The 11598-nt window shown below is 58.8% G+C and overlaps 1 protein-coding gene across 7 annotated transcripts in view; it reads left to right on the top strand.

Moving 5' to 3' along the window:
* GATA3 (GATA binding protein 3) overlaps positions 1-11598 on the top strand; it is a 32749-nt gene that overhangs the window by 7581 nt on the left and 13570 nt on the right. The window contains exons 1-3 of one of the 7 annotated variants that reach the window (XM_077897266.1): positions 698-799; positions 2631-3331; positions 5748-6284. In XM_077897266.1, the coding sequence (XP_077753392.1) occupies positions 3091-3331; positions 5748-6284 (778 nt within the window). In that variant the 5' untranslated portion in view covers positions 698-799; positions 2631-3090. Of the gene's footprint in view, positions 1-697; positions 800-1811; positions 2108-2630; positions 3332-5747; positions 6285-7855; positions 7877-8073; positions 8094-11598 lie in introns of those variants that run through there. The other 6 variants (XM_077897269.1, XM_077897268.1, XM_077897265.1 and 3 more) reach the window with 6 other exon arrangements.

Here is an 11598-nt window from a genome sequence, read left to right as displayed (position 1 = left end):
GCGGGGCGCTGTGTGTTCCATTTAGGAATCTTCTTCCGTCCCGTATCTTGAAACTCAACCCTGATTTTTTAACAAACATCAGAGTTAAGAAGACGGAGCCTCCAAACCCAAGATGGGCAGGACCCGCGTTTCCACCACTCAAATAAATGTCACTAATCTTTCTAAACACGGATTGTGCATAAAAACGAGGCATCTCTCGCTCGCCCCTACCCCAACACACACACCAGCCGAAGGCTGAATATTGATGATTTTCCTTGACCTGATGGAACGAATCCTCCAGAACTTACTTTTAGGGACGGTCTCTTCTATTTCGAATTTTTTTGGTAATTTGTAGAGGAGCAAAGAGGGAATAATGGCTTTCATTCAGATGAGACCCCAAATTCAGCTCTTAGTGCCGTCCGTGGGGAAGCCTGCGGGGGGGGGGGGCACCCACACTCTCCTCGCACACAGGGCCCTGGGGTGAGCAGGAGGTGGAACCGGAGTCTTCCCCTCCCCGCCTGACCCCTGCTCGCCCCGACCGCGTTTTCGGGACGGGCGGCTGCAGAAGCCGGGGCGCCGCTAGGGGATGCAGTGGCTCAAAGGACCAGGCGAGGCCGGGGAGGTTGGAGCCCGCGGGGCCGGCCAATCGCGGCCCGGCCGGAGCCTCGCCCGCTGATTGGGCCCCGCGCGGCCCCGCCCCCCGAGGCCCCGCCCCCCACCGGGGCTTCTGGAGCCGCACCCCCTCCGCCCGGGGCTGCGGGGCCGCGCAGCGCGAGGCCGGGGAAGGTCGCCGCAGTCCTGCCCGCCGGCCGGGACGGGGGTAGGTGGAAGGGGCCGGTCCCTCGGCTGGGGCAAGACCCCGGGGCGCTGGGCGGGGAGGAGGGACAAGTTAGGCCACTGGAAAACAGACTGGAGTTCTTTCTTTGCAACCACTCCCGCGGCTCTTAGGGGGCTCCTTAGCGTCTCCCTCTCTCTCTGTCTCCCTCTCCCTTTCATTTTCTCCCATCACTCCTGCCACTCAAGTGAGAAGCACGCACCGACCCCAAATATCAGGTCTAGACGGGACAGCTGCAACAGCGGGGACCTCCTTGCGTGGGGCTCGCGAGCACAAAAGGCTGGGGGGGAAACGTTGACAACGACCACCAGGGTCACCGGGACATCCCAGTAAGGGTTACTCCTCTTGCCCCACTCCTCAAGCCTCTTAGGCAATTCTCTCCAGAGGCAAACCTCAAAGGACTTCGGCATTAAAAAAAATAATAATAATACTTTCTGATCCGTGGTACATGCACAGAGCTCCAAAAAAAAAAAAAAAGAAAAGAAAAGAAAAAGAAAAAAGAAACAAACAAAAAAAAGCAATCACCTCCCCAAAACCCTGCATTGAATTTAAAACCAAGTTTGGTCATTAAGAGAAAAAAAAAAAAAGTCTGAAAAAGAAAGGCCGCCTGTAGAAATGTACTTTATGAATGGGGCAGGCCGGCTTCCCCGGCACGGAATAATCCACCGAGCCGGAATGAATTGGCAGGAGCGGGAGCCACAGTTAAAGGGCCAGAGCGCAAATTCCCTCCAGCCCGCCCCCTCCGCCCCAAACCCCGCGGGCCTGGCCCACCCGGGCCGCCGCCCCTGCGCCCCCGGGCCGCCCTCCGCGGCGCCCCCCTTCCGGTCAGTGCAGGGGCGGGAGCTGGGGCGGAGGGGTGCAAGGCAGGGGGGCGGCGGGGGGGGGGCGGTGAGGTCCTGCAGCGGGTTTGGGTTGCAGTTTCCTTGTGCTGGTGAAACTGTCCCCTCCTCGCCAGCGCCAGGCTCCTCCCCCTCGGCGCGGATGACACTAGAACCTCCTTAAGTTCTGTCGCGCCACAGCTGTCTGCGAACACTGAGCTGCCTGGCGCCGTCTTGATACTTTCAGAAAGAATGCATTCCCTGTAAAAAAAAAAAAAAAAATACTGAGAGAGGGAGAAAGAGACTGAGAGAGAGAGGAAAAGAGAGAGAGACGGAGAGCGCGCGCGACAGAGCGAGCCACGCAACCTGACCGAGCAGTTTCTGGTCTCCCAGGTCACACGCCTCCTCCTCCTCCTCCTCCTCCTCCTCCTCCTCCTCCTCCTCCTCCTCCTCCTCCTCACTGCTCGCTACCCAGGTTGGTACTGGCAACTTTTTTTTTTTTTTAAGTTTGATTTTTTTTCCTTCTTTCTTTTTTTTTTTCTTTTTTTCTTTCTTTTTTTAAATTTTTAATTTTTTTCCCCTCCTCGCCCCATGTGGGAGGACTTTAACACACTTTAAACCCTGCCGTCCTCCTTGGGAGAGTTTCTTAAGGCCTGGAAGGAAGGTCCGGGGATCGCTGTCCCCGCGGAGGGGGGGTGGGGGAGGGAGGTGGGATGCTGGTGGTGGTGGAGGTGGTGGAGGTGGCGGCGGCGGGGGGCGAGGGAGGGAGCTGTCGGGCCGGTGCCACCGCGCAGTGGGTGCAGGGCCCTGGTCCCCGGGCGGCCGCGTCCCGGTTGGCCTCGCTCGGGAGGAGGCGTGCGCGAGCGCGCGTGTGTGCGCGTGTCCTGGGTGCGCGGGCGCGGGGCCGGGCGGCTCGCGGGGAGGTGGTGCCACTTGATAAACTCAGGTGCTCGAGTACTTAGGAGCTCATCCAGGTCTCCCCCTTCTCTCCTTCGCAGGTGACCCGCGGAGAGCCTCAGCCTCGGAGCCGCTGAGCCAGCCCCGGTGCAGAAGAGCCTCCTCTGCAAAAATTCCAGCCACCTTCGCTCGCCCTCCCCTCTTTTAGAATTTGGTGCCCCCTCCCCTTTATCTTCCCGTGCCTATATATATATATATATATATATTTTTTTTTGGAGTGGGGGGAATTTGCTTCTCCTTCCTCTTCTCCTCTTTGCCAAACTACTGCTCAAATATATATTTTTAAATCTCCTTCGCTCACCTTTCCTCCCCAGCTCTCCCTTTGCCCCACTGCAAACAGATCACTCGACACCCCCCCCCCCCGCCCCTCCGACGGCAGGAGCACCTGCAGGGCCTCGGAGCCCCCCCGACCCCTCCCCGCCCCGCCCCAGCCCGACCGCCGCCCTCCCTCTCCGCGCGCGGGTTCCGGGCCGGGCGAGAGGCGCGAGCGCAGCCGGGGCCATGGAGGTGACGGCGGACCAGCCGCGCTGGGTGAGCCACCACCACCCCGCGGTCCTCAACGGGCAGCACCCGGACACGCACCACCCGGGCCTCGGCCACTCCTACATGGACCCGGCGCAGTACCCGCTGCCCGAGGAGGTGGATGTACTTTTTAACATCGACGGTCAAGGCAACCACGTCCCTTCGTACTATGGGAACTCGGTGAGGGCCACGGTGCAGAGGTACCCTCCGACCCACCACGGTGAGTGCGCCCCGGGTGCGGGGACCCCCGCCGCGCCCCCGGGATGCGGGAGCAGGGGGAGCTCGGGGACCGACCGGGGCGGCTGGGGAGACCCAGCGAAAGCCCCCGAGCGCCGTTCCTGCTACAACCTAAAAAGATTGGGGCCCGGAAATGGGCGAGGAAGCAGTCTCGGTCGCCGCGAGAGTGTGTTTTTTAAAAAAAGTCGCAGCAGGCGTCCCCCCGCGGCCGGGGCGCCCGGGCCTGGCGCTCACCTGGCGGGCGCCCCGCGGCAGCCCCCGCTCCAGGTGCGGCCGCAGCTCCGGGGGGTCCCGGGCCCCGCGCCGGCCAGACCCGCCCCCGACCTGGTCCCCTCAAAGGGCTCCGCTCCCCCAGGGATCCTGTAGTTGCTTCTGGGGGCGCACCAGGCGGGGCGGGGGTGGGGGAGGAGGGGGTCTCTGCCGGCGTGCCTCAGTTTCTTTTTTTCCCCCCCGGCACATTTTTCGGAAAGGCCAGAAAAAATTTTTGATTCACATGCCTTGTGTTTTGACCTTTCCCCCAGAGCTAGTGCATTCGGTTCCTAGGCAGGTCTGCTGGCCCCTGGGCTCTGAGGGCTGGAATTTTGAATTTTGGTACTTGACAGGGTTTGGTGGAGGGGCTGCTGCCTTAAATTGGACACGTTTGAAGCTAACTGGATTCCCGGCTGCACAGAATTTTCCTGCGTCTTTGCTTTTAGGTTGCCTCATTGCCTGCTCCCGGCAACTCTTGCCTTACTCTGTCCTCCGGCCTACAACAGCCCCAGTAGGCTCCCCAAGAAGATTTAGGATCCACCAGGGTTTCGTTTTACATGGGGGCGATTTCAGCTGTCTTCTCTTTTCCTTTCCTTTCCTTTTTTTTTTTTTTCTTTCTCTTTCACCTTGAAAAGTTTAGCCGGGCTCCGAAACATTAAGAAATCCAGCCCTGCGTAGATAGAGGGTTGGGAGGTGTGTGTGTGTGTGGATAAAAGCTCTAAGCTTTGCAGCGGGAGTGGGTTCCTAAAGGAGAAATAGAGGCACCCTTCCAGGCGGAGAAAACGTGAGTTGCTCTTAGTCCGGGCGACCGAGGTCTTCCCTGGTCCCCCGACTCGGAGCCTGACTCGGCGCCAATGACAGAGCCCCTCCGGCAGCAGGCGTCGTCCGCCCTGCTGTCACCAGGTTTTAAACAATCGTTTCTGCGGATGGGGCGCTCTTTGCCCTCGTTCTGTGCAGATCAGCAGTTAAGTGGAAATGTGGTAGATGCAGACTTAATATTATTTACTATACTACTTCCTGCATAACATGAATCTTGACCCTTGGCGTTCAGAGAACTCTCCTTCCCCCTCCCCTCCCCTTCCTCTCTCAAGATTTTAGTTTCAGTATTGTTCTTAATGGTTAAATAGAATGTCAAATGCTGAGGCAGGTAGTGGATTAAAAAGATCAATAAGTGTGTGGATTTGCGCCCGCAGTTTGCATTTGCCCCTCTCAGGGTGTATGGACTTGCCGGAGGGATGGCCAGTCCTAAAACTGTGAATTTCGCATGCAGGAATTTTAAATAGGCTCCGTGAATAAGGGAGATCTGTACAGACACAGGACTTTTGTGTCGCAGGGGCTCAGGTGAAAACCCATGCTTGGCACCGGTGGAATCACAACTTTGAGGGCAAGATGGGGTTTACTCTGTTTTTCTTCTCTAGGATCTGGGAGGGTCAGAGAGGCAGGGTCCTGCCTTGGAAAGTTCCTCCAACAGTTTGGGCGGTTAAAATGCCCTTGCAAATCCCATTTCAGGCCTTGCCAGTTATGAGCGAGCGCCCAGGCAGGGTTACTTGAAGGTAACCCCCAAATGCTCCCTCTCTTCCCTTGCAAGCCACCCTCCTTCCTGGCGCTGGGCCTCGGGAGCTGGGCCTCTCTCTGGGGTCCGTGTATTTTCCTGGTGTGGAGCAGTTGTGCGGCCAGGCTCACCCCATCAGGCCTCATTATTCACAGCCGACTCTTATCGGGTCGGCTGGGATTAGGTCTGGGATGGGGGCCGCTGGGCCATTGAAGGAAACCAATAAATCAAGTCAGGTTCCAGAGAGGGACCTCAGGGGATGCCATTTAGAAAGTCTATCTGGGGAAACCGAATAAGCCCAGGGGCTCTCCCCACTGCCAGCGGGCACCTCCTGGGTGTCGGGCCCAGGCCCTTGATGCTGCTGGATTGCATGGGACGGTGGGGTGGGAGGGAGGGGTATACGGGGTGTGCTGGCCAAGGTAGGGGAGGGCCGGCCTGGACTGAGGCGTGGGCCTGCGGCCAGGTGCAGCGAGTGTCAGGGCTGCCCCGGCTGGGAGGCCGGGTGCAAGGGGGAGAGCCGCTGGGGTGGCCGAGGTCCTGGGGAGCTGCTCTCACGGGCATTTCTCTCTCCTGCCTCCCCGCCCCCCTCCCCGCGCAGGGAGCCAGGTGTGCCGCCCGCCTCTGCTGCACGGATCCCTGCCCTGGCTGGACGGTGGCAAAGCTCTGGGCAGCCACCACACCGCTTCGCCCTGGAACCTCAGCCCCTTCTCCAAGACGTCCATCCACCACGGCTCCCCGGGGCCCCTCTCCGTCTACCCCCCGGCCTCGTCGTCCTCGCTGTCCGCGGGCCACTCCAGCCCGCACCTCTTCACCTTCCCGCCCACCCCGCCGAAGGACGTCTCCCCGGACCCGTCCCTGTCCACCCCGGGCTCGGCCGGCTCGGCCCGGCAGGACGAGAAGGAGTGCATCAAGTACCAGGTGCCGCTGCCCGACAGCATGAAGCTCGAGTCCACGCACTCGCGGGGCAGCATGACCACCCTGGGGGGCGCCGCGTCCTCGGCCCACCACCCCATCACCACGTACCCGCCCTACGTCCCCGAATACAGCTCCGGACTCTTCCCGCCCAGCAGCCTGCTGGGGGGCTCCCCGACCGGCTTCGGGTGTAAGTCGAGGCCCAAGGCGAGATCCAGCACAGGTAGGAACCTTCTCTGCCCCCCCTCAACCCCCTGGGGCAGGGGGCCCGGGAGGGGGTGCCTCTGGCCTCCTCCCACCTCTCCTCCTCAATCCGGGGCAGGGAGGAGGGAGCTGGCTGGTGTTGCAGACCTTTCCTTGCGAGATTTGCTTTCTTCCCTTTCTTCCAGCGGGGTGGGGAGGGGAGGGGGGCAAGAATGAGGTGTGTCCTATCTCACTGCAGTCCTGGGAGCAGAGGGGAAGTGGGATCTAATTTACCCCCACCACCACCACCACCACTGTGAGCTGGGAAGGAAAGAGACAAACAAAAACAAATACCCTGTCCTGCCTGCTTCGGGACCTTTGGGTTCTTCCAGTAACCTTTAGCCAGTTTCCAAGACCAAATGGAAAGCCCAGGGAATAAATCTTTAGTGTTTAATGCTAAAACGAAACCTCCTGGAACCTAAACAAACACAGGTCCCTCCTATGACCCCCCTGGCCTCTGCGGCCGGCCGTCTGTTCCTCCGGGCTCAGCTCGGAGGGGGTCATGCAGGCAACACAGGACAGCGCTGTGCACAGACAGGGATAAATAAAGCGTGTGTCTGTTTTTGTGGAGGGTTGGGGGGGTGGTGGGTGGTGGTGCAGGCAGGACCCTGGCAAAAGCAGCAGGCGTATGTATTCTTTGCGTGGAAGAGGGGGACCGTCGCCCTAACTTGTGGGAGAGAGGTAGGCTCTGTCCCCCCAGGGGCGACTGGAATGGAAACAAGCAGTCCAGTGGGCCGGTCACCTGTGGTGACGGCACAGGCAGGGGCAGGAGGACGTCTTAGGACCTATTCCTCGACCGAGCCGCAGCCAGAGGAGGGAGGGAGGACTGCACGACGTTCCCCAGGTGTGGGTCTCCGCTTCCTCTGCTCATCCTCCCTCAAAAAAAGCACCCCCTGCCTAAAAGCGCGCTGCATCTTTCTTCCCTGGGTGCACACGCTTTAGAACCAAACACCAAACCCACATGGAATACATCTTGGCTTTCAAAATAAAACAGGTCATCGCCAATCTTCCTCCTAACCAGAGTGGTGGAGAGACCTGGGGATTCTCTCCCTGTGATTCAGCTGTATTTTAAAAGGTGGTTTTTCGAAGATTGTTCTGTCTCCCTGGGTGGGTCCATTTGCGGGGGGCGGGGGGGGGGGTGTCTGTCCCGGCTCATTCCAACGTGTCACCTCTGCCCTCTACCTATAGAGATCCTACATACAAAGCAGTGGTGAAAATCACTTGTCTTGGATGGGTGGGCCGAGCCGTCTTGAAACCGGGTTTGCAAAAAACCCGGGTTGAAAAAACTTCCGAGGGAGGGCTCTGGGAGCCCAGTGACCATGAGATCAGTTTGCAGGGTTTTTTTTTTTTTTTTTTTTTTCCAGGGTGACATTCACTCCAACTGCCTGGGCAGGACTGTCTCTATTTAGTTGATATGTTTTAGCTAATCCAATTATTTTCAGACTGCTGCACGCGACAGTTGCATTGTTTATCCCGCGCCAGGAACTTTAATAGAGTCCGGATGCGGTTAGGCTGACAGAGAAACTCAGACCTGCGTGTTCAGTACATGAAAGTCGGCAGAGGGAGAGGGAGGTAGGCTAGCTGGTGGAGTCAAAGAGAAAGCGAGGGGAAGGGAGCACAGGCGGAGAGAGCCGTGGCCGCGCCGCCTGGCCGGGGGCTGGGCCCGGGCTGGGGGGCAGGGTCCCAGGGAAATGGGGTTCAGCTGCCCCTGGGGTGGGGGTGGGGGACCCGGGCCCAGATCAGGCCTGGAGGACTGCTTTGCCAAGAGAGCAAACCGATGCACGTTGAGGTAGCGATGGGAATTTTTGTACTTTTTTTTTTTTCTTTGGTTTTTGTATTTTAAAGTTCTCTTTTCTGGCAGCGCAGAGTTTTGGGGGGAAGATCGTGGTGGCCGAGGCCGGAGTGGTGGTTAGTGTGGGGGAGGGGACAGGACGACTTTTCTGGTTTCTCTCCCCTCCGGGTGCACACACCTTGGGCTGGTCTTTCCCTTTCTCTCACTCTTTCCTTCAGCCCCAGAGCAGTTGGGGGTGGGGGGCGGGGAGGGAGGAGAGAGGAGCTGCACTCCCCCTGCGCCGGAACCAGAAGCTGCCTACGGACCTCATCTATTGTATTTTTTTTATTATTATTTCTTTATTTTTATTTTTTGGTAGGTGGGGAGCGGAGGGCAGACATTGCCATTTGGCTCTTTACTTCCTCCTTCTTATTCCTTTCTCACAATCAGAAACCCCAAAGCAGCACACCTGGGCAGCCAGGGAGCTGGGACTTTCGGGAGTGTGGGAGTGGGGAGGAGGGTTTCTAGACCCTTCTGGGTGGAGACGGTGGAAATGGCACAGTTCTTCAGGGAGTTCTCTGGGGTTTAGGGGTTTAGTGGTTGCTGCCTTTTTTTTTTTTTTTTTTTTTGAACTCTGTGCAAATGCACTTGCCGAAGCTGGAGGCAGGAGGAGAGAGGGCTGTCGTCGTCGCGTTTTGGAGAAACGGTTGAGGCGGTGGTTAGGGCACCTAGTGCCTCTCTGAGGCCGCCGCCGGGCTGCCGGTGCCCGGGTCCCTCTGCAAACAAAAGAGAAAAGCCTTTTAGCCAAGGGCCCTTCCGTGGCTGCCCTCGGCCTCCTGGGACATGGGCACCTCGGCCCACCTTCCCCTCCGCAGCCTCCGGCCCTGCTCCTCCCCTGCCCCTTCCAGCCGGGCCCCAGGATTTCAGCTGGAGGCCCAGGGGGGTGCTTGAACGTGGCTGTCGGGTGTCGGGAGGCCCCGCGGCGCGGTGGCTCTCCTGTCACCTAAGACAGAGGTGCCTGTGTGAGCCGCTCCCGCGGGCAGAGAGCGGGGACGCGGAGAGGGGGCAGGAGGCAGCCAGGGCCTCCGTTAGGAAAATGGGTGGCTTGCTGAAGTCACAGACTAGAGGCAACAATGAGAAAAGGGGGGGAAAAATCAGCAAAAGCCAGACGAGGCAATCGCGCAAACTTGCGGAGTGAATCAAGATAGAAAATTGCTCTAGTGTGCAGAGCCTCGCGGGAGAGGCAAGCGTGGCGAGTTCTGAAGGTCCCTCTGAAAAGGAAGCTGTCATCCTCCCTGCTGCCTGACAAAGGAAAGGAAATCAGTCTCATCACGTCAGGGCCGGGAGATCCCCCAGCCCCGGGTGCCCGGGAGCAGGCTGCCAGCCCCACGCCAGCTTCCAGCTTCGGTGGGGACCGGCCGGGGATCCACCCCACCCGAGCTGCGGCAGCCAGCGGGGGAGGCAGGGGCCAGCCCCGCAGGAGAGGGACGCGGTGACCAGGGACCCCAGAGGCCCCGCCTCGGCGGATGGGGAGGGGGCCTGGAGCCCCGGTGTCGCTGCCCCCCCAGAAGGGGCTGCCCCGGGGCCTGCTTGGGGCACTGGGGCCGCAGGACCTGCCCGCCCCCTGGCTGGGCTGCAGCAGCCCCCGCCTCCCCCCCTCGCCCTTGCCTCTTCCTCTGGGCCCAGGCCGCAGGCTTCTGACCCCCCAGTGGAGGGGGCCTGGATGTAACTGAGTCCCCAGCCTTTTTTGAAGACTGTTAGATACTGTTGGGTACCTGGACATGTGCTCCTGGCTCGGCTCGGGTTTGTGAATAATGCCAGTGGCTCGTGGGAGGCTCTCTGTAGACCCTGGGTTGAACAGCTTTTTGGAATTTGGGGGGAAAAATATATATATCATTTCTCTTAACTCCTTACATACTTTTTTTTTTTTTTTTAAAGAGGAAAGTAGACAAAAACTACCCAGCACTATTATGAACTCCAGTGTCAGGCAAAGCCCTCCATTTCTGAAAGTCTTTTTCTTCCCCAGAACCTGTCCCTAGAGAAAAGAACAGGCTTACAGGTGTGAACCCCCCCTCGTCCTTCATTCTTGGTCGAGGGGTTTCCCAAGGCCAGACGGGTCCTGGGGCCCCCAAGCCAGAGGGCATCATCCAGATTCCCAGGTAGCCTGCCCGGTCCCTTCCTCCGCCCGCCCTGTCTTCCTGGTACTTTGGAATTAGCCCATGAATCTCAGAAAACACATTAACCCTTAGGGGCTCATCTCTGCCCCCTGCCACCCTCCCAGACCTCCCTCCTGGCACCCCCCAGGGAAACCGAAACCGTCTCCGGACTCCTCCTCTTGGGAGACCAGCTCCACTGAAGCCCCTGGCTCTCCCAGGGTCGCCTGTGGGTGGGGGAGTAGGGGCGGGGTGGGGGTGAGCCCCTCCCAGTCTGGCTCTGTTGGCAGAGATGCTGGTACATGCCCACCAGGACGGTGAGCCCCCCCCCAGAGGTGGGCAGGTTCTCCCACAGAAGTTGGAAAGAAATCAGTGAGCAAACTCCCCCCACCGTGGTCCTAAAATGGTATTTTGAGGGATTCTCTCCAGGAGCTTTCCCTCCGGAGATGGGTCTGGGTCACTCTCCCGCCCCTGGAGTGAACCGGCCTGGCCGGTTTTTTTGTTTATTTTGTTTGTTTGTTTTTTTGGAAAAAGAGCAACTGCAGGAAGGCCTTGGTTAATGAGCTGACCCAGAGGCCGCCCCCCCCCTTCCTTTAATTGGCCTTTTCTCCTGATCTGCTCCTCATGCTGCTCCTTCCAGACATGCCCTCCTTCTCCTTTTCACCCGCCAACATCTCCAGGGGGTTCCCTCCAGCACCTTCTGGCCTGCTCCAGCTGGGGTCCTCCTTCGCCTTCTGCGTCGTCACCACGGGGCTGGCACATCATAGAAAACCTTGTTCTTTTCTAAGAGAGGAAAAAGGTGGTAGGGGTGGGGAGGGGAATGAGTGGACCCCACCGGGTCTTGTCTATTATTTGCCAGCCGGGGACACCTCCAGTTGTATTGGAAGTAAAATCTAAAGCCTCAGGTCCTGAAAATCAATCAGCCAATTGATGAATCTATTCATCTATTTATTATCTGTTTATCTATCTAGCCATCGATTCATCTTTCCTTTCCTCCCGGTCCTAATCTTCAGGATCCCATCGATCCCTATGGACAGACCCCGCGATGATAATGGGGCCCCTTTTGTTTTCCTTCGAGGGAGGAGGCCGAGGGGGATGTCTTGCCGGGTCATGGTCCCGTCCGGATTTAGGATTTTCTCAGGGAACTATTTCAAGTTGCAATTTGCCTTCCTCCTTGGCTGCGCAGGATCTTCCCCATCGAGTCAGGCAGGCCCAGAGCAAAGTTCTGCTGCTGGTTATTCATGAGCCACTTCTTGGGGCGGGAGCTGAACGTGTAAGGCAATGGTTAAGCCATGACAGGGCCAGACGGTGACTCTTTCCCACCTGGGAGCCACCTTAAGGGAAGTGGGGGCGGCAGCTGCAGCAGTGGT

The sequence above is a fragment of the Canis aureus genome, chromosome 5, assembly GCF_053574225.1.
Source record: "Canis aureus isolate CA01 chromosome 5, VMU_Caureus_v.1.0, whole genome shotgun sequence".
Taxonomy (NCBI): Eukaryota; Metazoa; Chordata; class Mammalia; order Carnivora; family Canidae; genus Canis; species Canis aureus.
This window is presented reverse-complemented; position numbering and strand designations above follow the sequence as displayed.